The sequence below is a fragment of the Diospyros lotus genome, chromosome 2, assembly GCF_014633365.1.
Source record: "Diospyros lotus cultivar Yz01 chromosome 2, ASM1463336v1, whole genome shotgun sequence".
NCBI classification, from domain to species: domain Eukaryota; kingdom Viridiplantae; phylum Streptophyta; class Magnoliopsida; order Ericales; family Ebenaceae; genus Diospyros; species Diospyros lotus.
Window position 1 is genome coordinate 12,795,414 of NC_068339.1, and position 25,610 is coordinate 12,821,023.

The 25,610-nt window shown below is 37.4% G+C and overlaps 3 protein-coding genes and 1 pseudogene across 9 annotated transcripts; 1 reads left to right on the forward strand and 3 right to left on the reverse strand.

Moving 5' to 3' along the window:
* The first annotated feature begins 4,300 nt into the window (after positions 1-4,300).
* On the forward strand, positions 4,301-8,955 carry LOC127795194 (uncharacterized). 2 transcript variants are annotated; one of them, XM_052326722.1, is made up of 7 exons: positions 4,301-4,818; positions 5,746-6,281; positions 6,476-6,531; positions 6,907-6,966; positions 7,521-7,610; positions 7,718-7,894; positions 8,554-8,955. In XM_052326722.1, exons 1-7 carry the CDS (start codon positions 4,301-4,303, stop codon positions 8,596-8,598), a joined length of 1,482 nt encoding a protein of 493 aa, XP_052182682.1. In that variant the 3' UTR covers positions 8,599-8,955. The 2 variants fall into 2 exon arrangements, with proteins under 2 accessions (XP_052182682.1, XP_052182683.1); XM_052326723.1 differs by having other exon boundaries at positions 5,767-6,281.
* Positions 8,956-9,181: 226 nt separating this feature from the next.
* On the reverse strand, positions 9,182-20,423 carry LOC127795195 (CBL-interacting protein kinase 23-like). 6 transcript variants are annotated; one of them, XR_008021756.1, is made up of 16 exons: positions 19,650-20,418; positions 19,218-19,280; positions 18,969-19,040; positions 18,769-18,876; positions 18,538-18,618; positions 18,275-18,328; positions 18,059-18,184; positions 16,710-16,799; positions 16,418-16,537; positions 16,173-16,298; positions 15,906-16,022; positions 15,400-15,456; positions 15,231-15,305; positions 10,749-10,827; positions 10,270-10,360; positions 9,182-9,923 (listed from the first exon to the last, which is right to left on the reverse strand). XR_008021756.1 is itself a non-coding variant. In XM_052326726.1 (15 exons), exons 1-14 carry the CDS (start codon positions 19,905-19,907, stop codon positions 10,310-10,312), a joined length of 1,398 nt encoding a protein of 465 aa, XP_052182686.1. In that variant the 5' UTR covers positions 19,908-20,422; the 3' UTR covers positions 9,182-9,923; positions 10,270-10,309. The 6 variants fall into 6 exon arrangements, 4 of the variants coding, with proteins under 4 accessions (XP_052182686.1, XP_052182684.1, XP_052182685.1 ...); XM_052326726.1 differs by lacking the exon at positions 10,749-10,827 and having other exon boundaries at positions 19,650-20,422; XM_052326724.1 differs by lacking the exon at positions 9,182-9,923 and having other exon boundaries at positions 10,154-10,360.
* On the reverse strand, positions 10,834-15,223 carry LOC127795197 (probable methyltransferase PMT26; annotated as a pseudogene).
* A 1,564-nt stretch (positions 20,424-21,987) lies between the features above and the next one.
* On the reverse strand, positions 21,988-25,487 carry LOC127795198 (uncharacterized). The gene is made up of 3 exons (XM_052326728.1): positions 24,707-25,487; positions 23,282-23,579; positions 21,988-22,289 (listed from the first exon to the last, which is right to left on the reverse strand). The coding sequence occupies exons 1-3, from the start codon at positions 25,355-25,357 to the stop codon at positions 22,222-22,224; spliced, it is 1,017 nt and encodes a 338-aa protein (XP_052182688.1). The 5' UTR covers positions 25,358-25,487; the 3' UTR covers positions 21,988-22,221.
* Positions 25,488-25,610: the final 123 nt, after the last annotated feature.

Sequence of the window (25,610 nt, forward strand, 5' to 3'; positions counted from 1 at the left end):
TCATAATATTATTATAGAAGACTTCTGAAAAGTATCATGTTTTGTCATTTAGCTCATCATCTCATATCTGACTAAAATTCTGTTTATGACATCATTAATCTTTCACTTAAATTGATAAAATTTATAACATATGACTAATCAAGCATCAATCAATCGTATTACTAACATTGAACCCACAATCTTAAATTGACAAAGTGATGTAATTTCAGAACCCCTACTTAATTTTTTTGAATAGTACTGACTGCAACTGTGGATGGGTGCAATCATTGAGTGCAATTGAAGCATTGATTTTTAAAACGAAGTGTGTGATTAGATTGAAAAGTGTGAGTAGCGCTATGGAGGCAGCAAAAGGGAGATGTCTGGGGAGGAGAAACAGCAGAATCTGGAAGCTTTTAGAAGGTGTCTGCTTGAGGGGCGACCCATGTCTGCCGACTTTGCTGGCCAACTGTCCATTTAACGGTCAACTCTGTACACTCTGTTCTCTATCCAAACCCCCCACTTCACTTCACTTCATTTCCACTTTCCTTCCACCATTGCATTGCCTCCGCCATCATTCTACCCATTTCACTCTATCTGGCTCTGCTCTTCTTGCGTTATTATAAAATATAGGTAATTAAAATAATCGGATTTAATTTTATAACAGTGGACAGACACACACAACGTTTCATGCCAATTTGATTATCTTACAAATGCTCTCAATGAGTTTAGCTAGTGTATCTATCTTAATCTTATACTATGCATGTATATATAGACCCAAGAAGTATAAGACAGAGTGTGAATTTGGGGTGGGTTGAGAGTGACTTTAATTTTTTAGTAAACCCTAAACGTATTATATATTATTCTTAGGGTAATGGCTTAAACCCATTATTTAACACAATTGTACAGAGAGTAAATAGGAGCTAAACCCATGACATAATGATGGTTGCCACTTAGCCAAGACCTTACTGGCATGCAAAAATCACACAGCTTCTAAGATGAATTAAAAGGGCAGCTGTTATATACATTAATTAAAAAAAAAAGAAAAAAGAGCTTAGTTTTGGATTTAAAAATTGAGTTTTGAATCCCATTAAACTAAAACCTTTATTTATTAATCAAAATAAGTGTACTCTATTAAATGTGTCTTATTTATCTATCTAAAATTAAAATAAACTTAAAAATTTCATATTTAAAGAATATAAGCATAGGATATATTTTAAACATTTATTAAACAGGTATAGCCCCCCCTAACCCTAAGTGGGAAACAAATAGACCAGTTGAGTCTCATCCAAAGCTATTAAATTTCATTAATTTTGGTTTTATGATTACAAAAATATTATATTCGTTGATTTTTTTTGCATAATTTTTTTTTTTTTTATGATTAATAAAGCACGTGCGAGGAAAAAATGGACCAAAATTGACGGTATTGATTCAAACTTGAGTCACCCAACCAAACGCAAACAGCGGGTCACTAGGGTTTGGATGGTTAGGCTTGAGCGCTTGTAACTTGGCCTAATCTCAAGCCCATCTTCTTGGTTTTTAGCTCTTGGAACTATGAGTCCCAGTGGCACAATGTGTCTGCCTTTGTATGCTTATGTACACACACACACACACATATATAATGAATATTTTATTAAATTGTTAACCATCCTACAGATATTATTCTTTTTTCTCTTACATAATTGATACACATGGCTAAACTTCACTAGGTAGATGCACTAATCACTTACTTTGGTACATCGCACTCATAATTTATTAGTAATTGGAATACTCGTGTTGAGAAAGAATAATTTGATCATATCCATACAAGTACAAATTAAGTTATGATTTATAAATAATAAGTCATTCTCCTTCTCCTTTTTAAAACAAGCGTACACGCAACTACGCTCATGCATTTTTGTGCCGAAGTGAAGAATAACATATCATATAGTCTTATTACCAAATTGTCTATTCTCATAGCTTACTTAGGACTAGGTTAACATGAAGAGTGAGCTTAGTGTAAGCCTGCCTAGTCATGGATCTATCAAGTTGTGTCATGCAAGCAAGATGAGCTGTTCAAATGCTTTACTCAAACTTCAAAGTGCTCTAACAAATGAAGTGTACATTACATATGCCTTCATAAAGTATGGTTTACAGAATGATTTATGGCGATGCCAGCATGTTCCTGTTCCCTACCCACACTGTCCAGTGGAGCTGCTGCTTGCTGTCCTTTGGGCTCTATCCCTTGGACCACTACCCCCAACCAACAACAAGAGCTAGATCAACATCTCTTACTTTACATAATATATTATATATTATATATATATATATATGCATACATACATACATCTAATCCTTACTTTAGGATTTTATTTTTATACAAAAAAAAAAAAATCACATTTTCATGTAATTTTTTTTTCTTAACTTAAACTCCACCTTTCAATCACAAAAAGGAACAATTTTACTTTTTGTTAAAAACCCATTATATGTGTGTGTATATATATATAGATCATACAAAAGTACATGGGTGTTTGGGTGGAGGAGAATGAGTTGGGTCCCAATTAGAAAAGGAAAATGAGCTTATTATGAATGATGATCCCTGGCTTGGGGGATGAATGATGATGTTTTGTTATTGAAGGAAAGATAGAGATAGATAGATAGATAGAGAGAGAGAGATATTGGGGTATATATATATATATATATGTAGAAATTAAAAAAAAAAAGAGCCTATTTTTCAATCAACAAGAGCATGCATTTGTCCCCACACCTCCCCCCCCTTTTAATTGCCTTTATTCATCAGTACAGCTAATTCACTCTCATTTCCCACTTTCAATATCATCATCTTCAACTTCAATTCAATTATCTCTTAAAAAATAAAAAAAAACTCCAACTTCAATAAACATTTTACATATCTATCTGTCTATCTATATTTATATTTATATTTATTTTTCTACTTTTATATGGACATCTACACTTTTTTTATTTTTTAATGAAAATATATTAATTAAACTAAAAATATATCTTCAATCTAGATAAATAACATTATTCTTTATATAATTATGTGTGCAAAATCATTTATTGTAAATTTATTAAGACTTAAATTAAATAATAGACAAATAATTTTCAAGATTGGATATTATTTACGGTGGTCCCAACAAACGTTAACTTAAAATCATAAAGAGAAACTACTTCGATAGTGCTCAAATTGGAGACAATATATATATATATATATATTAAAAATTATATTATGGAAAAATCTTTTATTTCTTTATGGGGGTAGGAAAACGAGGGGAGGAGGATAAGGAAAATCAAAATGTGGTGCAAGAAAAGTAGAAAGGGCTTGTTTGGATATGCTTTTAATGTTTTGTGTTTTTTTCCCCTTCCTTTTTACTGCTTTTGAAATTAAAAAAAAAAATGTAATCACTTTAAAAATATTTTTATTTTTATATAATTTTCCTGAATAATTCTTGAAACCAATCAAATTCAAATCTTCCCTTAATTCCTTGTTTCTTAAAACAAGGGTTGGGTTTGGCAATCTTTTATATAATTTGCCTCAAGGTGTAATTTTTCCTAAACTATAAGGAATTAGTTTTTTTTTGTAAGAATTCTTTCTTTTAAGATAAAATCATGCGATTATGCCTTCCCAGATAGATGTCTCTAAATAAAGATTTACAATTTTTTATTTAGAATTTAATTATATTTTAACTGTATCAATGATGCCACTTATAAAGATTTTATATTAAATTTTTTATACATTAAAATAGTGTTTGTTAACCAAGATATAGATAAAAAAAAATAAAAAATTGAAAGAATCTCAGACAAATGTGTTTTTTATTATATTTGTTAAATTTTTTGTAAAAAAATTACTTGATTTCTTATCTTGAACTTTCATGATAAATTTATTATTTCTCTTTTTGGATAATTAACTTTACAAATACGTTATCTTAATAAAATTTTATCTTACTTATTTTAATAAATATTATTTAAAAAATTTGTGTTAGATGAAAGTATTTATGACGTTGTTTTGTTAAGAGAAAATTTAATAGATATATAATTATTATAACCAACATAAAAGGTTTATCATCACAATGGATGAAATTGAAAAGTGAATATAATATTTATGAGGCGACATTTTCATAAAAATATTGTAAAATATAATTATCCTAAAAAATGTTAATTAATTAATTGGAAAGAGAGACGAAAAAGTAGGAAAAGAAATTTCAGAAAAGGGGCTTTTTCTTCAACTATATATATATGCATTGCATACGCAGACACGTCTTTATATATATCGGCACGCTCCCACCGCACCTTCTTTGGATGAACGTGCCGGCGACGATCGCCGGAAATGGACGAGTCATGGAGGATGCGAATGGGAATGGCGACGAGGCCCAAACACAGAGGCAACCTACCCCGGCGGAGGTCGACGGAGGAGACGTCGGCTGCCAGAGCAGTCTTCGGCGCCGACTGTGAATTATTAGGACCCGAGGACTTCGCCGACGTCTTCGGAGGGCCACCTCGGACGGTGCTATCGCGGCAGTTCTCCACCGGAGAGTTCTCCAAGTCGTCAAATCCGTTTTACGAGGAGATTTTCCGGCCGCCGCAGAAGGAGGATCCGGCGAGAAGTGGAGGCAGGAACTTGCCGGAGTTCAGGATTCCGGCGATCAGAGAGAGGGAGGAAGGATTTTACAGCGACATATTCGGGAAAGAGGATGGCGTTAGGAGGTCGAGATCGAGGTCGAAGCCGAACTCCAAATCGAAGTCGAATTCCTCGTCGGTGCTCAGCTCGGAGGAGCTGAGTCCTCTCCGGCCGGCGGATGTAGCCAACGGCGACAGTTTGTTCTCCTCGTTTGCTTCGAAGCTCAGGTAACTAACTACACTATAGTCTGCGCAGCGCAAATTAAAGTACGAAAAAGCCCCTGCATCCGGGTGTAATTATCCCGGCGAGTTTGTAATATTTGACAAGCTTTATTGGGCAAAACAGTCATAGGACGGGTCGTTGGATACCTGTAATCGCGGGAGAAAAAGCAGTTATTAAATGACTGTTCCGCCCTCGTATGTCTTCCAAAATGACAAGAGTCTCAGAATTTAATAAATCCAACCTCTACCCTTTTCGTGGAAAAGGATGTTAATATTTGTAGAAAAGATACAAAATTTAGATAATTTAAATATAAAGAAAATTACTAGCCACAGACCATTTATGCATAAAGAAAAAACTATAGATTATCTTGTTAGTATCACTTTGAAAATATAAGTTGAACTCATAGGTGTTTGGCTTTGTAATAGAGACATTATAAATAATCATACACATTTATAAATTAGAGGGATAGCCCTTGATATGCACAAGTAAAAAAATGAATTTTTTTTAAATAAAGACTTACCTTCAAGAATAAAATTATTCTTACCTTATTGTAACATGATAAAATTGTTGTTCTTACCTTATTTGAACATAAAAATTATAATTTCTAATAATAGAACAACTTATTTAGTTGTCATGCAGGAACAATCTAATGTTTGCTTATATAATAATATAAACATTAGCCTTTTTTACCCCCTTCTTCTCAAAAATGAATAGAAGATATACACACAAACACAGTGTGTGTGTGTCTCCATATGCTTCTGGCAGGGAGTGGGGGAAATTATCTGGCAACAGTTACTACCCCTGAGCCCTGATAAAATTCCCCCATGATACCCTGCTTTTCGGATACATTACCTCTGAAAGCAATTAAAAATTTCTACCGGTAGGTAGGTATTTTAAACAGCAATATTAGAAATGTTGTGTCCTATTTACAGGCCCATAAATGTGCCATGTAGATGGAGCTCATCAACAATGATGCCAGAGGATCAACACCCATGGCAGCAAGAGATGCCTGCTTTTCCAACAGATAGCTCTTCCTACATTAACAGCCGATTTACTGAGAGTGAGTTCATCGACAACTTCAGAAGCTCCCAGTTTGGATTCTCAAGAAGGGTACCTTCCCCAGAGATCATTAGTCTCGAACCAAACTCATACGGGAGTGTCAAGGCATCAATGGATGACCAAGAACTCAACTCCCCTTCATCTGTGGTCTCCTCATTGTGTCAAGATGCAGAGCCCAAAGCCACAAGTACAGTCAGGGATGAGGTTTTCCTAGAACAGGAAATGGAGCAAGAAGATGACGAAGTTATGAGCTCATTTGTCATTGAGATTAATGTGGACCATAGGGAAGGGACAGAGGAAGCATTGGGCATTGACGAAGCTATTGCATGGGCCAAAGAGAAGTTCCACACACACTGTCCTGAGAAAAATTGGAGCAAACATGACCAAGACCAGTCTGCTGAGGCAAAAGGTATTTTCTAATAATCTAAAAATTACGGGTACTAGGTATGTATAGAAAATCTATGTGTAAACTCACCTCCTAAAAATATTTGAACTCTAGTTGTATAAAAACCCCTATAACTTTTTAGCTCTTAAGAGTTTTATAAATTTTAACTAACGTTAACATGTGAGCGTAACTTTATGAATGTCTTTGAAATTTTGCAGGATTTTCAGATCGACAAATAGATGGGGTTGGAAGTGGCAAAATGGGATTCCCAGTGGTAAAAGTTTTGTCTTGTTAGGAAGAAAACTCTTGTTACCTGACAATAATAACACTGCCAGGACAGAGATAGGAAATAAAAGTGCTATTTGCAGGAGTGACATATTAGGCTATGATGATCATAATTGCGTTCAAGAAACCAAATGCATGCTGCCTACTAAATAAGGAACCACTTGAGATTAACCCTGTGTAACTTTATTTTGGGTTTAGGGCCAACCCACTTAAAGTGGCATTAGAATATTAGCAACAGCGAAGAATGAAATAATGTCGCCATAAGAAAGTGTTAAATCAGAAGTTATGCATAAATGTTTTTGCTTCCCATTTCTTGATGAAAGTAAATGTTTTAATATAAGTTATTACTTCTTCCCTTGTCCAGGAAGAAGAGCCAAATATATGGGTGCCACGAGGAGGAGAATCCCAGGAGAAAAATGAAAATGTAAGCTGCTTTTAGTTTATGATCCATATCTACTTACCATGTCTACTAAAAAGTCCATATTCCATACATATTGGAACTTTCTACTCTTATACTTAGTTCCCCTGGTTTATGTGGTTATTATATCTACATGGGTGCACTTCTGGGTTTTGGTATAAATGCGTAGAATACTCTTTAGTTTTTAGAAATTACACTAATTACCTCTACTATTCAAAAGTTATATCAGTTTACCCTTTGCCATTAGAATTACATTATAGGGGTACCCTTGACATGTTATATATTTGCAGAGTTTTTAATGTCTGTTTGACGGATAAGAAGTTAGTGTAATTTTTCAAAATGTATGGGATACACTGTAATTTAATGAAACCTCAAGGCTGTCAATTTAGTTGCAATGAGGCGGAACTAAGCTTCAAATGAGATTACGTGTCTAGATAATGAAGCAGTTTCAACTTCTTTTGTCCCTAAAAGACCAATTAACACCTGATTCTAAGACTTTAGGACTCCAGAACCATAGAACTAACACGTATGTTAATGCTCCTTTTTCAACAAATCTGCAGAGGGAAATGGAGCAATTAGATGAAAACATAAGGCTGTGGTCAGCTGGTAAGGAGGATAGCATCCGGCTCCTTCTCTCTTCATTGCACCATGTAAGATCTCTACCATCTATACTGCTATATCTTGCAGCATCATTATTGAGCTGTAGAGAAATAAGAGGGCTCATTGTTATAAACAATGTTTTCTCGTCTTAATTCAGATATTGTGGCCGACTAGTGGGTGGTTTGCAATCCCTCTAACAAGCCTGGTTGAGAGCTCACAAGTGAAAAAGGCTTATCAGAAAGCCAGGCTCTGTCTGCACCCAGACAAGCTGCAGCAAAGAGGTGCAACCCTTACACAAAAGTACGTCGCGGAGAAGGCATTTTCAATTCTCCAGGTATGGTCTAAAAATGGTTAGTCATTGTTTTCATGACTTAATTTCAGGATCTTCTAATCACAAAAGAGTAACACCTTAATATTATTTAAACTAAGACATGCAACTTGAATGACTTATGAAAGCTTATTTGACCCTACAGTTCGAAGTCAAAACTGTTCTCTGAATAAAAGTGCTTCTCTGAGTATTCTTGTAGTGCTTGGCTAAAAAACAAAAATATGCTTTCACTACTCGCAAAAGCTATTTCTTTTCATTGCGAAGCAGAAACAAAAATTTGGAATTTTTGCGGTAAAGTAAAAAAACAGAAGCAAAAAATAAAATGATTTTTAGACAAAATTATCTCCAATCAACCTTTAAAATCACAAATATTACACTTATCAAATAGTATTGACTACATAAACACTTTTTGATAATTTTATTATTAACACTCTCTTCAATCACTAATCAAACTATAACATTAATAAATAAAAAAAAAACATTTCTTGGATGATCTAACTGAACACTAAATTATCTTTTTTTCTTGAAAATGATTTTTGTAAACATGTTTTTACGAAAGTAATTATTATGACAAAAACGTTTTACAGCATGTCAAAGGGACACCTCCGAGTCTGATAAGTCATTATGGCACCTTCAGGTGGTAAGAATTTGTTTTATGATGGCAGGAAGCATGGGCAGCAAATATCTCCCAAGACGATGTCCTTGGCTAGAGGATGATCAAATTCTCTAGAACCGTTTCACTAGAACAAGGGGGTTTTGTGTGAACATATGTATTCTGCAAAGAAAATTGCCATGAATGAGATAAGTTCAGCATGGAGGAGTTGTCTTTGGATGAGATTACTAGAAACACTGCATCATATTCTGTGCCAATATATATATATATATAGCCCAACCCCACCGACAGGCTGCTCCAGCTAACAATGGATCAATTTAAGGGTTTTCACTGCTCACTTATAATCTATCTGATTGCCTTAGATTTGAGGATGATGATGAGATTATCATGACTCTGAATTACTTGTATTGCTGTTTCACTTGTGTATTATATATGATGGCATCGTCTAGAAACAGTTTTGGAGCTCTCTCGCTCTCTCTCTCTCTCTAATGCATGGAATTCCCCACTTTGTAAGGCTCAAGAAGGATTGTTTTTGTATGCAGTTTTGCTTTTGCTTTAAACTTGAAGTGTAGTAGATTTAGCAATAATTCTTTTGGTATGAGTTACAAGGGTCTCACAAAATACATGACCACAAAAAAAGATTATTAACTCAGTTAGAATTCGTATAGCTAACACCACCTAATAGTAAGATTAAGGCATGATATGCTGTTATTTCTTTTGAGCTCCAAGAACCTAAATCAAGTTCTATCCTAGCAATGAACCCTGCTTGATCCTTACACCCATATCCAGAAAAGATAAATCTACCAAATAATTCCTCATATAAGAAAAGGGCATCACCATAAACATACCAGCAGAACAAAGACTAAAGATATTAAAAATGCAAACCTTGTTAACCCTTCAGTGTAGAGGTATAGCGTAGCTCTAGTTTGAACCAATTTAACTATGCTCTTTTGTGAGCCCCGTATGGATGCATCACTTGTTTTATAGCTAGATTCAAATTTTATTCAGTGAACTCACAAAGATGGGAAGTACAATTGAAAAGGAGGTGCTAGCAAAGTCTCTATACCAAGAATCCAAGATACCCGGTACAAACACGCCCCTCCCCCCCCCCCCCCCCCCCCCCCCTCCCAGCACCAAGAAATGGATTAGAAACACCCTGTAAACTAAATCTTTGATAAAAAAAAAAGCAGCAAATGCAATATTACTATTAACCACCTTCTTATCAAAAAACTTAAAAGTAAATAAACAGAGGGTCAACTTTATCTGCTTTACGTAGGGCGAAGAGAACATAGCAGATTGCCCTCTTGGCGTCAACCACCACAAAATCTAGCCTTGCAAGCTCCCTTCTCATGGTCCCGAATCCCATGATGCTAACAGTGAGGATGAAAATCGAGCGTGTTCAATCTTTAGGCTCATTATTTTCTGTAGGGTAGTTTAGAATAGTTGTTAGCTTTTCATAAATAATGTTTCTTAAACATGGACATCTTAACAATGGTTTCTTTCTTTCTTTCTTCTGAATATGGTCTTTTTTCAATCTTGATGTTTCTATTCGATCAAACACTAGTAATAATAATACAAGATTCAATTATTATGTACTACTGAGAACAAAAAGGAATATGAGCTTAGAAACACAACCTTACCAACACAACACATTCAAACAAACAATAGAAAGGTTTTCTTTTAAGCCCTGTTTTGCAAAGAAACACATGGGATTCAAAACCAGCAAAATCAAGTCACAATACAAGCCAATAACACAAATTACAGCAACCTCACAGCACAAGTTCGAAGTATCAATTCGTTGAAGGTCACTAAACTCCCACAACCATAGATCTAGCAAGATGGCTACGGATTGCCTGCACCTGCAAACGAAAACCAGAAATTTGTCAGGACAGAAAACTTCCCAAGCAATGCCATCCAAGGCTGCAAGAACAATCTCTAGATTCTCCATTACCATCACGGCAAAAACTCACTGATCTCTTTATGAATCCGTTACAAAGTTTATCGGTAAGGAAGTTAAGATGCAGGAAGAAGTACTTGAATGCAGGGTAAAACCCAGTTCAAGAAGATGTGAAGCTACATGATCTAATTGTTCGACAGAGCTAATGATTTGGGCAAGACTTACGGTTTGTAGATGCATTTGCATTTACAAAATAAGTCCTTGCAAACTGGCCGTGATGTTATTTAGGTAATTATTAAAAGAAAGAAACCGTTGCAATGTGGCATTTGCTATTAGAACTATGCACTGACCGGCACTTGCTTCTGATTGTGCTTCATCTCCTGTTTTCCAGACAACATCTTTCAAACCAGTTTTCAGGTTCTTGTAAAACTGCAATCAAGGGAGTGTGAACAATGAGCTTACTAATAATAGTCTACAACCAAACATGCAAGCCAATGTGTGATAGGATCCTCACGCGAAATTGATAAAATCTCACAATCAACGTTAAGAATCTCGGATTACAAGCCAAGAATAGAAAAGAAAACAATATAGGCCTATTTGAGAGGGCCTTCTCTCCCAAAGCTTCTTCAGAATTCTCTAGCTACTTATCTCTCCTTTTTCACCTGTTTTTATACCTCCTCGGCTCCTCAATCCATTGCAACCATGTGGGTTGTTATTCTCCCCCAACTGAATTTGAGCCTTTTGCCCTCGTGTCCTATTTCTTGGCTGCCCTTGCCTCTGGTAAAACTTACGAATCAGGGGTTCTAACATTACTCCCACCCACGAGATTCACCTTGTCCTCAAGGTAAAACTCAAGAAATTGATACAGTAACGGATCATACGGTTCCCAAGTGTGTGGGGGGGGGGGGGGGGGGGGGGGGGGGTGGAACAACTTCCATTGAATAAGAATGTCGAAGCTCCTCAAGTTATTTCCCATGCCCGACTTTGCCCCCAGTAGGAATTTTGGTTTCAACTCTGCAGTTAGCTGGTCAGGGATAGTGGTGGCCTCCTACATTGCTCCTTCGGCTTTTCGGAGTTGGAAGAAGCGAATTACGGGGTCAATTGCACCAGAGGGTGGTAGAGACCGTTTGTACGCTAGCCTCCCAATCCTTTCCTCCACCTCGTTGATGATCTCCACCTTGTCGCGAACAATAAGTTTCCCCTCTAGACTGAGAATCTGGTTAACCTCAGTAACCACGACCATCAAATGACATCTCTTTTTAACTTTAGAGAAGAGATGATCTCGTTCATAAACTATAGGTAGTGTATCTGGAGAGTCTATAAGCACCATAATCATGATCCACACCTTCAAGTTTCTTAGAGCAACAACCAATCCCCCATAGATAACTTTCATGTCCATAACATTCCTAACAGATGACTCGTTTCTCCCCATTCCAGTCAGATATGATTTAATTACCACTTGTTTCCAGGATTGATAGTCTGCGGTGAAATCTTCAAGGGTTGCTTTGCCATAGACTCCAAACTGGGAACTCAACAACTAGTATGGTGGTTGTCCCACCCATGCTGGCCACTGTTCTGACCATTTAGATCCTTGTTTTGTTTCAGCAACAGGAATTCTGTGCATGCATGCTTGCAGTGGCACATTCTAGGTTGCATTAGGGTCATTAGATTCTTGACAAACAGGAGGCTCATTTTGTGCTCTTTCTTCATAGCACTCATTTGTAGTAGGTTCTTGATTTACAATAATTCCCATTCCAATCACTGCCTTCCTGATTATTGATACAACTTCCCAGCACCTTGACTTTGTCAGTTGTTTCATGGCTTGCCAATTCTCAACCTCATCATGAAGTTCGCCCAAATTCCCATCATTATTTAAGATCTTTGGGTCTATAGCACTGGGCTCCACAACAAAATGCAAATTGAGCCCTTGACTTCTAGGAACATGTTGCCCTTCCACCATCATGACCTGCTTGGAAGAGGCACCCACCCCTTCATGATGGTGAGAATACATGGGGGGGCCTCCATTATCAACCAACCCCATGTGAAATCTCAAAGAAACTTGGCCAAGAATCAAACCAGCTTCCCAGACAACATGGACCGTTGATGGTGCCCCAATCATCAGTAAGATGCTCTCCTTGGATGTGTCTCCGGATCGACTATCCTTGGCATTTTAAACGGACCAATCGTCAGCTACCTTTCTGCCTCGCCGGTGAACTCCCCAACACCATCGTCGCCGACAACCATTCTGCCTCGCCACCCCATGTTCTGCTCAACCGCCAATCCCCCTTCAATATGCCTAGGGACCCTACATCGTGCACAATGGACAACATCAAAGACTTTGCCAAAAACTGAAGTCTCTTAGTGCCCATTACCATTGATATAGCAGGCATTCCCCTTTCAAGCGCAAACTGAACTTGCGTTTCATGTTCATCTTTTGGGGCAAATGACATAGTCAGAACATCTCTTTCAAACTAAAAGCCTCCAAAGCTAGCAACTCCACATCCAACATCTGATACAACATGGGGTTCGTTTTCCCCAGGCAATATTAGGGACGACCTTGTTTAAAGCCTTGTAGTCCATGTAAATTTGTCACCCACCATCCTTCCCTTTTACCTTCATTGTCTGTGGTGGAGTTAGGCCTAGGACGAAATTCAGCAACAATTCCACCATCTCACCCTCCTTAATCGTGTCCCACAACTCATCCGACTTCTCCATTGTGCCTTCCTTCGTGGATCCTAAGCGATTCCTCAGCAGCCTTTTTAGCTCTTCCTAGTTTCTCACTCTTCGTCTCCGTTGCTCCCACTGGAACCATGAAAGTGCAGCACCCTCCAAACACAGTGCTGTTGTGTTCATCTTCTCCTCGTCAGTCAGTCCATTCACTGCAAAGTACCTATCAGCTAGGAATATTCCATCGTCAAGATCTTCGCCTTCAAAGAGGGGCATCTCCAACTAGTGTTCTAAAAGACGTTAGTCGAGCGCCAGACTAGGGCCTAGCGCCTAGGACGCCTATGTGGGGTTTAGGCAGACTGCTATTTTTTCTTTTCTTTTTTTAATTTTTAATGTAATTTTATGTTATTTTTAAATAAATCAAAGTTAAAAAGATAAATAAAACTTATATATATATAAATCAGAAATTTATATATATGTTTATATAAACAAATTTATAAATATATTATTTATATATATATAAATAGGGATGGCTGGGCAACTTGGTGGTCATAGACCCAGATGCGGTCGATCCTATTGTAGCGCTCAGACCACTTGGTGGCCCTCCTGCTTGAGCTCACGAGCTGCCAGCAGGTGAGCATGGCAAGGGCGGAGAAAGAGTAGCGGAGATGGAGCTTGAGTCAGCGAAGACGCGTTGGCAATGATGGAGCTTGACGGCCGATGGCGTAGAGGAGGTCGCGATGGAGCTGGAGGTAGCGATAAGGTACCAATGGCGTTGAGGCGGCGACGTTCAGGCAGCGGCGGCCTTGGGCTAGAGAAGAGGGAGACGACTGAGAGGTAAGTAAAAAATTAGGCATCCCAGGTGGCTAGGCGCCAGCGACGGTCGATTAATCGGGCCGACTAGGCCAAATTCGGAGCAGCCAACGGCCGCCTAGGCTGATTTTTAGAACATTGTCTCCAACCATCGCCCTCGAATCTCCGATCGCCAACCCCCCTCAAAACCCCCTGCTTCAGCTCGCCGTACTCTTATTTCCAGTGTCGCCTTGGAATCCTGAATAAATTCCGGAGGCTAGTCTCCTAACTCCTCCTTGTTCTTCCTCTCTCGTTCCTGCTCTTCCCACCTCGTTCTCATCCAAGTAAACTGTTCCAACAAGCTCGCTAGATTCTTCTCCACTGATTGAACCTCGCCCCTCAAGGCATCAACTCCCCGTTGCATGCCTTCCATCCTTCCTTCCAATTCACCTACTCGGTCTGTCTGGTTCACTATTAGGATCGATGATGCTCTAATACCAAATTGATAGGATACTTATGAGAAATTGATAAAATCTCACAATCAACATTAAGAATCTCGGATTACAAGCTAAGAACATAAAAGAAAACAATATAAGCCTATTCGAGAGGGCCTTCTCTCCCAAAACTTCTTCAAAATTCTCTAGCTACTTCTCTCTCTTTTTTCACCTAGTTTTATACCTCCTCGGCTCCTCCTCAGTCTGTTGCAACCATGTGGGTTGTTATTCTCCCCCAACCAAATTTGACCCTTCTGCCCTCGTGTCCTATTCCTTGGCTACCCCTGCCTCTGGTAAAACTTATGAATCAAGGGTTCTAACAATGTGCAAGTAACACAACAACTCCACAAGCACACCAACTTACAACATTAACCAACCCCAATTCAAAAATAGATATAGTTAATGAAATTAAGAAAAAAAAAATTAAAAAATCTAGGGTGCTAAAATCAAAAGTAAACTAAAGCTAAGGATCTAAAATGCCCTAGGCCAAAATATAAAACTCACTTATTTGTTCTCATTCTAATTACTATTAAAATTATCTTTTAAAACATGTGAGTACATATAAACAATTCAATTCAAATTCAAGTGTGACCACAAATGGGACTTTGACTACCCCTCGTAACATGTCCAAAGAAATATGTTGCATAACGTACCATACCCATAACTATACCTAAACTCTGTACCACAATAAACCATGAAACGGGTAATATTTGCATCAACTTGGGAAAATGTAAGCAGAAATGGCACCATATATAGGTTTTCGTAATCATGACAACAAAGAAATCACAGGCATAACCCATTCAATGGACTGGCCGGAAACAATTTGTTTACCTCACAGGTACTAAGTGTTATCATTTTGATTAGAATCAAGAAGCATACCTTATGGAATTCTAAGGTATCACCTCCAGTCTTGCGTAGCTCAACCATGTGAAGTGAAGGCGCCACCTCAAAGATCTGTTTATAGGCCCTTTTCAAACATTGCCGAGAATAACAATCTACTAATTTCAGTTAACAGGGCACCCTCTAAGAAAGTCCCTACAAAACATACCTCTGTCACAACAGCTAAATGACCCTTGCGCCCAGTTTTCTCCCCTTGAAGCTTCAGCTAAAATCAAAAGGAAAAAGGAATTTGTTAGAAGCGGAAGAACAGAAAGAAATCAATGAAACTACTTTTCGCCAAAAAAATGCTTATCCATAATTAAGCAACCGTAAATCTTTTAGTGCTTGTCATCACAAACTCAAAATTTAACTGCAAGATTTAAGTACCAGCAGACTAAATTTAGTAATGAATTAGCTTAAATTGATGAAGCAAATGAGTTATGTATGTCCAGTAATTGCAGATGATAGATCAGATATCAAGTAGGTAGTAAGGCAACAATAGGAAATTACTGGCAATGCAATAAAATTGCAGTGAGCAATATTTCGGTGAATTTATTCAAACTTGACTTCCAAGATTCCCAAGGAAACCTCTTGGTAGATAATCTGCTTCTAAAACTGCTCAAGAAATAGCATTAAATAATTAAGGTCAAGATAGGAGAAGGATGCTAACTGTACCTTGTAATTGTTTTTCCTTATGTCAAAACCCATAGGAGAAGCAGCTTCCTCAATTTTTGAGATTATCTCATTAGCAGGACATTTGGATGTAAACCTTGTTTCTCGTTTAACAAGCCCCTGATCATCAGAGCAGATGTCAGCCATTCTAAGCTTCAAGTATACGAGAAAGCTGGTTTTATTTTTCATTTTATTTTATTACAGAATTTAGTCGTTCAACATTTTCTTGCAGATAATATTGTGAAATATTTAAGTTGAGGAAAGATGCACCATTTGTTTTTCAAAAAGAGAACTGAGGTTGAGACCCTGTGATTTTGAGATGAGCTCAAAAGCATTCATAGCCACAGGCATTGCAGGTCGGTCTTCCCTCCTCTCCACAACAAGATTTTGTGAGTCCTGTACATTTAGAAGAAAATTAGAGTCAAAATGACATAAATGCCCCATCCCTTGATACTGAAGAGAGTACAACAAAATGGTTTCAAATGGAACTTCATGTTTAATCAACAAATAGTTACCTCTGATTCATTAAAAATAGCATCCACATCATGAAGACTAACATCTGCGTCTTCAAAAGTAGGAGGTTGATACCCCTTCTTAAACCAGTCATTCTCAGTTAGCTCAGCAATTGTGATGCGCTGTTTCATGACATAAAACCATATACAACGTCATGAGTAATTGATGTGAGAAATGCATGTCTTAACTGAAAAGGGCACATCAGACGCTTCATTTTTTTAATGAGATGAAAACACATTTTCCTAAAATATAAAAAAAAAATTAACAAAAAGAAACAAATAAGCATAGCCATACTGCAGATGGATTAGGATCCAGGATTCTTTTGATTAGTTTCTTTGCACTCGAGGAAAACCATGGAGGACATGAGAAGTCAGCCTTGAATATCTGCAGTCACGGGAAGTACTTGTACTCTAAATTTCAACCTTTAAATGCAAACAACACAAAATGAAGTGCTCTTATAGAATCTTAGGATGCATAGGACAATCATTAATCAGGTGTTGGTGAAGAGTCCCACTACAGTGTCACTCAGATATGCAGAACATGATATCTTAAGACTATGGCCTTGAAATAAGTTATATTTCACTTCAAGTTTTTACTCTTTCTTCATCCCACCTCTCTGAATATAACTAAAACAAAATCCTGTTTTAGGCTCCAACGAACACTATTGTTTTCATTTTAGATTGCAACAAAGCAAATATGTTTCTAACCAGCAGAAAGATTTAGAGATTCAGAAGCAGTGACAGGTAGGTAAAAATAGACCAGGTGGCCCTTGTTACAAAGATCAATATAGTTCTCTAATTAAATTATCCTTTCATTCCAGGTTACGGCCACATCCCAAGTGACAAAAGCTGATAGCCCAAAGGTTACAGTTAGCAACGGAATTGAATGAAACTATGGAATAAATATAACAAATGACATACACTAAAGATGTTTCAACATGGTCCAAACTATCAGAAAGATTGCATGAGACCACAAAATTAACTGGCCAATTTTACAAAACATCAAATCAAAGAAAGTATTCAACTTGTGGATTAACTAATTAAGTAATCCCCTTAACAACACACAAATTGGTTTGGATCAATTGTAGATTAATGTCACGACCCCAAGGATCCCCGAGGCTATAATTGTCTTTATAATAGTAGTTAGCTTATATGCATTACTATATTGTACTCTAGGTTGCTGAGAATAGTTGTACTTCTCAATTAGATAGGTTGGAACAGCCTATAAATAGGCTAAGGTAGTTAGAGAATGCATATTTTTTAATTGATAATTGAATTCAGCTTTCCCTCTCATCAATTTTCTCTCAATTTCCCTCTGATTTCTCTCTAATCTCTGCCTTTCTCTGTTCTGTCTGCAACTCTCCCTCATTTATGTCTATTATCTCCCCCATTTCTGTCCAATTCTCCCTCCAATCCTTCTGTTCTTGGTCCTAATTCCCTCGGATTCTTCCGATTTCCAATCCAAACCCTAGGCTACATGACAATTAAGTAATCCCCTTAAAGCTTGATATGTTATCATTGTTGGTTATAAAGCGGAAACTGATAAATTCTTTTAAATAACCAGACTCTTGGTTTGGATACAAAAGAGGAAAGAGACCAAAAAGCTATTGTGTTGAAACCCAAAAACCAAGGGGAAAACAGGACCTTTTTGTACAATGTCACAAGATTGGAGTCTTCAAAAGGCAGGTAGCCTGCCAAAAGGACAAAAAGGATTACACCGCATGACCACAAATCTGCCTTAGCCCCATCATAGCCTTTGTTGTTGATCACCTAGATAAGTAGATAATCAAAATGAGAAGAGAAAAACTGCAGTCCACAAGAGTATTGATAAAATAATTGCCATGACAGCAGTAAATGTACCTCAGGAGCAACATAGTTTGGTGTACCACAGGTTGTATGTAGTAACCCATCTTCCTGAACATCAGGAACTCATTTTTTAGATCTTCAATGCATAATGAGATATGTTATTGTGAGATGTTCTCTATACAATCACCATGTTTAGAACCATAAAGTGATACAAATAAATAGGTACACGGCCTACATGCCAAAATATGTTTGCAACACATTACTTTATAAGGAATGCTAAAGACTTCTCACATGACAGGAAATCATCATTTACTCACACGAACTTGTTGAGGTAGAGCACTTAATCCAAAATCTGAAACTTTAAGAACTCCACTTGCATCCAGTAGCAGATTCTCAGGCTGTGAATGATAGACGGCATTAATGCTTAAGTGTGTACATCCTTTTTTTTTTTTTTTTGGAGGGGGGTGGGTGTGTTTAGTCTCTGAGGCTGTGTTAGCAAAAACTCAATCCTGACATTATTAAAGACTGAAATTTAGTGGTTTTCCCACCTTCAAGTCCCTATGGAAAACGCCTCTGCTGTGGCAGTAATCCACTGCATTTATAAGTTGCTGGAAATACTTCCTTGCTTCATCTTCTTTGAGTCTCCCCTCACTAGCCTGGCAAAGAGTGCAAAGAAAATTCATTTTACAGCAAACAAAATTGTTGATTGAAAGCAGAGGCAGAAACATTGAAGCAGTGATAGCCTTACTATTTTGTCAAAGAGTTCACCCCCAGTAACAAATTCCAGAACAATGTATATTTTTGTCTTGCTAGCCATAACCTACAAACGAAGGATCATAAAAAACAGAAGCTTTCTGGGTTATGAGTACAAAAACGTAAGTAAAAATGCTTGAACGGCGCCTCCCAGTTCCGGGGGGGATAAAAGACAACCAGAAAAGGGGAAGAAGTTGAGTCAGATCTGTGACCACACGTGAGAGACATGCAACTCGATTCTAACCTCATACATACGGATGACATTTGGGTGCCTGATTAGTTTCATGGTTGAAATTTCACGTTTAATCTGCAGAGAGCAAATAAAAAAACATCACCATAGAAAGTGCCGTCAGTAACAATACAGAATTCAGATCCAGATTTAGATGACAACTCAATCCCCTAAAAGAAATGAAAAAGAAAGAAGAAACTAATCAGGCTCCTTTTCAGTAACAACCAGCTAGAATCTTCAAATGTCAAACTTGGTCGTCCCCGTTTTAAAAGTCATATTTGTACGAAGCCTAGAAGGCGGGTGTTTGCGTTACTCAAACCCAAGAAGCAGCCTTCCCCTTGATTAGACTTTATTTTACTCGAGTTTCTTGCTATCCAAACAGAATCGAATCTCTAAAAACCTATCATTAGTTCACTTTCTGATAGAAAAACAGATGAAGTTGGTTACCTGACCGATCATCTTGTGCTTGAGAACCTTCTCTTTGTCCAGAATCTTTATAGCCACATTCTCTCCGCTCTCTGTGTTCCTAGCAAACTTCACCTTTGCAAACGTTCCCTCCCCCAGTGTCCTTCCCAGCTCATACTTCCCAACCCTTGTGCTGCCACCGCCCCGTCCGCCGCCGCCCGTTGACCTAGAAGCCATCTCTCTCTCTCTCTCTCTCTCTCTCTCTGAAACAGAAGAGTCCTCAATAGGAGCAAATACCATCCATTGCTTCCTTCTCTCTTCTTCTTCTTCTTCTTCTTCTTCTCTGACTCTCTATCTCTCCCTATAAATCAAGATCTCTTCTTCTTGCAAGGCTGCCAAACCCGAGACTTAGCCGCACTCATCTTTCCTTTCTCAAGAAAGAAACAGAAGAAAAGGAAATACGCAACAGGAGGTAAACAGCCCAGATATAGAAAACCTCTCGAAGCGAGAAGAAAGAAAAAATAAAGAAAGACCGATTTCAACGAGACGAGAGGCTTCGGAGAACCCGATACGCAGAGGCGAAGCCGCGGACCACAGCTGATGACGGCGCCGATAAAACCTCCATCGAATTGGGGGGGGGGGGGGTTCTGAGAGAACCCTGAAACGGCCGCCGATTTCTAGCAGGAAAGGAAGAATAATCGATGCGTTCCTTAGAGATTGGGCTGTGAATGGAGACGAATTGAACTGAAAAGAGAGAAGTTTTTCCTGGGTTTGGGTGAGCCGCGGCTCTTGTGCTTGGAGTTGCGGGTACGACTTTGAAAGCTGAATCGCTGCAGAAATGATTGAAATGTTTTTTTATTGATTTGTATAACGACAAGGGATGATTATCCTTCCTTTATCCTACAGGTTGGTTGTTTATTTCGGGATGATCTTATATATATATATATATATATATACACATCTGGTGTGCAGTGTATTCGTTTGAAATGGCCCTCTAAATTGCTCCATCAAAACTACTGCTGCTGCTGCTGCTGCTTCTGCTCAATGAATGAATTGTTACCGTGGGCATGGGATGGGATGGGATGGGGATTGGGGCTTCCAAAATAAAAACCGACAAAAATATATATTTTAACTTTTATAATTATATATTTTTTTATTTAGATATTTTTATTATTTTAAATACATTTCTCAACTTATAATTTTGAATTAACTACCTTTTTAAATTTTTTATTATTTTAATTATATTTATAAATTCATTATTTTTAACAAAGTTATTAAGAGGTGTAATTGATTCAAAATTATACAATTTATGGTATAATTAAAATAATAATAAAATTAAAAATATAATTAATTTAAAATTATAAAATTTAAAAGTGTTGGTGAAATAATAAAAAAAACATAAAAATAGACAAGTTAAAGTATATCCTCACCCAAAAACCATTTTTAAAAAGAAAAAAGGCAGAGAAAACCATTTACAATAATATAGTATATTATTTTTTTAATTTAATGAAAATAAATATTAGTCATTCAGATACAGATTGGCATCACTTTTTACTCTCTTGAGTTTTCACTTCATAATGTTTTTTAAAAAAAATTAAGAATAATGTTTGTGTATATTCATTCTATCGTATGATTAAGTATATGATGAATAAAAATATTTAATCCAATGAGGTGTGAATATGATGAAATAGAATATAAAAAATATAACCAAAAAAAAACATTAAACATATTCATTGTTTTTTAACAAATAAAATTAAAACGCCACTAAAATCAAACACCCTTCTCAACGGACTCCTAAAATATAAATAAATAAAAATTTGATTACCTACTTAGAACTTTAGATTACGGGTTAAAAACTTTTTTATGAATTCCACCAGCCGTTTCTTTTTTATGAATTCTAATTTCTAAACACCCCGTAGTAGAAGACAATTAGGACTTGCACAAAGCTTGATGGATGGGATAATATTTTGAAAGCGACAAGAGGAATAATAAAGGGCGGCACATAATGGGACGTGCTGAGTCCACTGCATCCATCATTCAACAAAAGACAAACAAACACACAATTGCTATCCCTCTTTGCATTTAAATATTAGGGAGAGTAACTTAAATTGCGGCACTAAAAAAAGCAGAGAGATTCGCCGGAGGTAACAGGCAAATTAATAAAGACTGCACCATATAGCGCCTATGTGAAGTCCACTACTTTCTCGCCAAAACGCATTTACCCTTGCAGTTGCAGCCTCAGTAGATCATTGACAAGACTTGAGAAATAAAAAATTTGGCGCAAGTAGAAAACTCTTGATTTAATTAAAAACACAGAGTAACCGCCATGATCACTTTCCTTCTACTCACAATGAAAACACTAGGTTAAAATTATGGGGTAGAAAGAAAGAAAGCTAACTTGATTAACCAATAAGCAGCATGGCAAAATAAAGGATGCATATACATTAAAATCAACTAAAAATTATAAAAAGGATATTACTTTTAAATGTCAAAATTGGAGGGAACAACCGGAGCTGGCATCTTGCTATCGTCGTTTCTGTAAATTTATAAGCCGGCTAGGATTGCCTTGAAGTAATAGATGCCTCCTCCCAGGCTCGGCAGTTAACACGTCTATTCAATCTTCCTCTGCGGCATTCTGCTCTTTGTGAGGGACACTGTCACTGAGCTTTGATCTTCTAAAAGCTGATCAAATCAAGAATGGTGTACGATGAGGTTCAACAAGACAAGTGACTGACTTGCATCAATGGGCACGAAAAGAAATACTAAAGCAACACAGAGAAGTTTAAGAAATTGTTAGCAAATGTTCAGTTGTAAAAAATTTTGAATTATTCAGATATGGCCATAGGATAGGTGGGATTATGTTGCTGTTGTTGCATTGCCCTACGGTGTTGAAACAAAATTCTAGCTATGCTATCCTGTAAAAAATGACATTGTCATGCATCACTGGAGTATGATCATTAATGTGAATTAGTAATTATCCACTGTAAATTAGTTTGGAAAAGTATAAATATTAATGTGATTAATTAGCCACTGTGTGTCTAGCATTTTATGCAACTGAAAAATTCTTTTAAAAGCTAAAAGGGAGGTTTTATTAGATGGTTCAGGGTGTTGGGCCAGTTATGTATCAACCCAGGCAAAATTTGAGGGTAATTGAGATGAGATGAGAATATTACAGTGAATGTGCCAATTTTTTTTTTTTTTTGGTGGGGGAGAGCGATCATATGTAATAAGATTGGAGTGATGTTGATAAATGCAATGTGTGATTAGGATGATTTGGACATGGAGAAGAATAACACTAAAGCCATCTGTGATGCAAGCAGACAGAATAGAATAAGTTCAAAACAAAAGAGCTAAAATTTGGAGGAAAAACCTTAAACATAATAGGATTATAATGGCCTTGAATAGAGAGGAGTTGGAGAGCTAGAATTTATGTAGTCTACTCTACCTAGTGGGATTAAGTCTTATAATTGTTCTTGTTGTAGTAACCACCATGTATAAATATACTTCTCATCAAAATCTTTGTATAATCATCTGACAACTATGAAAGTTGGCTACTAAACAATAGAACTTCAATGAAAAAGAGTGATAAAACTTACAAGATCAATGAAGAACCATCATTTCTTCTTTGGATAGTTCTTTAAATCTTGTATAAATTTATGTACATGATAACTTACATTTTATAGATGACCCAGCAAGACATGTCAGTCTTGATTTTGTGTTAGCCTCAGCCAATGGGTTCGGTTTCTCCTTGTTGGCCATTCGAACATCCCAAACTCGAATAACACCATCCGATGATGCTGATGTAACCAAGTGGGGATCACCATCTGCAGAAGCACTTTCACTTCCTGTTAGCACAACAATGCCTTTAACACGTGCTGCATGTGCATTTTCGATAGAATAGGCAACTGTCCCACTGGTTGCATCCCATGCTGTAATCCCCCGGTCCTCACCACCAGTAAAAAGAAGTCCATTCTGTCATAATTCAGATCCACTTTAGCAGTAAAAAAGAAAAGAGGGAAGGTAAGTTAAGAGAGTTTGGTTCCTGCTACTCATAATTTTGCCAGGGAGGGGTAGAAAAAGGTAACAACACATTCTGAATATGGTAGGCTGCAAATTTTAACAGCATAAAGATTTGATCAAGGGATATTATGATAGTACAATTACAAATTATTTCAGGAGTCTGAAGATTTCAAGTTGATTGCTCATTATATAACAACATATGATATAAATTAAAAACAAATAACTAAACAACGTATCAAGCCATAATCCCAATATACGGAGTCTGTTACCTGAATTCTAGCTCTTTGAGCAATTGTGTTATCTTATCTTCTATTGGACCCTTATAACTCATATTATACCTAAGAGTCTCCCACCATGTTTTCTAGGTTTTCTTCTACCTCTTTTGCTAAAGACCTGTTCCATTTCATCCACCCTCCTAACAGGAATCTCTATTAATCCTTCTTTATCACACGATCAAGCCATCCTAATCATATCTGATGTATCTTATCTTAATAGGAGCTACTCCAATCTTGTATAAAATTGTATTTCATCGGATCTCCCATCTTAACTTCAATAACCTGAATTATAATTTTATCTTTTCTTGTATGAAACCCTAGTAATGATGTTTAAAAGTTATTTCTCTCTCATGCCTAAGCTTCATTTTCAGATTATTATTTTTGTAACCCTGATTCCAGAGCTGTTTTCAGCCCCTAAAATCCAAATTGTCCATCCAATCTGTATATGTGAATGGCTTACTTTACCTCTAAATTTTCAGTCTTATTTTACCTCTGAATCAATCAGAGGCTCAGAACAAAAGCACTAGTATATGCATATGTGAATGACTTGGGTTCTAATTTGTCCAGACAGCAAGTAGACATCCAGATGGAATTATTACAAATTTTTCATTGCATCCTAACATATTCATCATCCTCTCTACATCTTAAAGCAGTAGCTAAGCATGAGTCCACATGATAAAGAAAAGCTTCATTCAATACGAACAATTCCTTTTCTTTTCACTTACCTTTTTGCCCACTAAGAATTAGTCTGCAAGCTCAATACAGCAACTATAAAAACTGTAAAGCAAATCACAGGAGGCTCACCATGCCTGGAGCTGCACAGAGAACCCTCTTTTCACTATCCAATTCCAGAACCAACCTCGCGTCCTCGGCCTCGTGCACCGACACCTTCTTGTCCATGACCATAAAGAACTTATCTCCACCATAATCAAACTTCACTACGGAAGCCTCCTTCCCCAGCCTACAGTAAAAGCTCCGGCGGCCTCTAACTAAATTCAGCATCGCCAAGCACGAATCTCCGCCAACCGTCAACGCCAACTTTCCAGAGGGATGGACGGCGATGTCGTTGACGCACTTCTTGTGAGCGCGAATCGTCTTAAGATGGACGAAGGGGTCAGCGTCGTAGACGCACACGGCACCGTCGTAGGAGGCGGAGATGAGGTTGCGGGGGAACGAGATGGAGGGCGGGGTGAAGAATGAAAGCGACGTGACGGTGGCGGAGTGATCGATGAGGGAGCCGATCTCGGCGGAGGTCGACAGGTCGTAGATCTTGATAGTGTCGTCTTCGCTACCGGAGGCTGCAACGGAGCCCGCGACGGCGACGGACCTGATGGGGTGGAGGTGGGAGGGAAAGGAGAAAAGCGGGGTTAGGGTTAGGGTTTCCTGAGAGTGCTTTAGGGTTTTGAGTTTGAATCCCCATATGAACCGTTCGTATGAACCTGCCACCAGACTCATCTTCGCTTCTTCCTCCTTGTATCTGCAAAACCCTAAACTGGCGAGGAACGCAAGTACTTTAGGGTTTCAGTGGACTGCGACTGAAGCCCCAGCACTTTATTTCCCTTCTTTTTTGGCGACAACTAATTTTCCTTCCTCTCGTCCAACAATTGTCACGTTGACAATTTTCATATGTTTTTTTTATATATTTTTTAAAATAGATAGGTTCCAAAATTAAAAATAAATAAATATATAGAGAGAGAGAGAGAGGCTC

Bases quoted from the DNA above. Each gene is read 5' to 3' on its own strand.
- LOC127795194 (XM_052326722.1), top strand. From the start codon at position 4,301: ATGGACGAGTCATGGAGGATGCGAATGGGAATGGCGACGAGGCCCAAA. The intron at 6,967-7,520 runs GTAAGCTGCTTT...ACAAATCTGCAG, and splicing joins CCCAGGAGAAAAATGAAAAT to AGGGAAATGGAGCAATTAGA. The intron at 7,895-8,553 runs GTATGGTCTAAA...TTATGATGGCAG, and splicing joins AGGCATTTTCAATTCTCCAG to GAAGCATGGGCAGCAAATAT.
- LOC127795195 (XM_052326724.1), bottom strand. From the start codon at position 19,907: ATGGTATTTGCTCCTATTGAGGACTCTTCTGTTTCAGAGAGAGAGAGA. The intron at 18,619-18,768 runs GTGGGAAAACCA...TATCATTCACAG, and splicing joins TTTTCCATAGGGACTTGAAG to CCTGAGAATCTGCTACTGGA. The intron at 18,185-18,274 runs GTACATTTACTG...CTACTTATCTAG, and splicing joins CAAACTATGTTGCTCCTGAG to GTGATCAACAACAAAGGCTA.
- LOC127795198 (XM_052326728.1), bottom strand. From the start codon at position 25,357: ATGAGTCTGGTGGCAGGTTCATACGAACGGTTCATATGGGGATTCAAA. The intron at 23,580-24,706 runs GTGAGCCTCCTG...GAATTATGACAG, and splicing joins TCTGTGCAGCTCCAGGCATG to AATGGACTTCTTTTTACTGG. The intron at 22,290-23,281 runs GTAAGTTATCAT...TGATTTGATCAG, and splicing joins TGCTGGGTCATCTATAAAAT to CTTTTAGAAGATCAAAGCTC.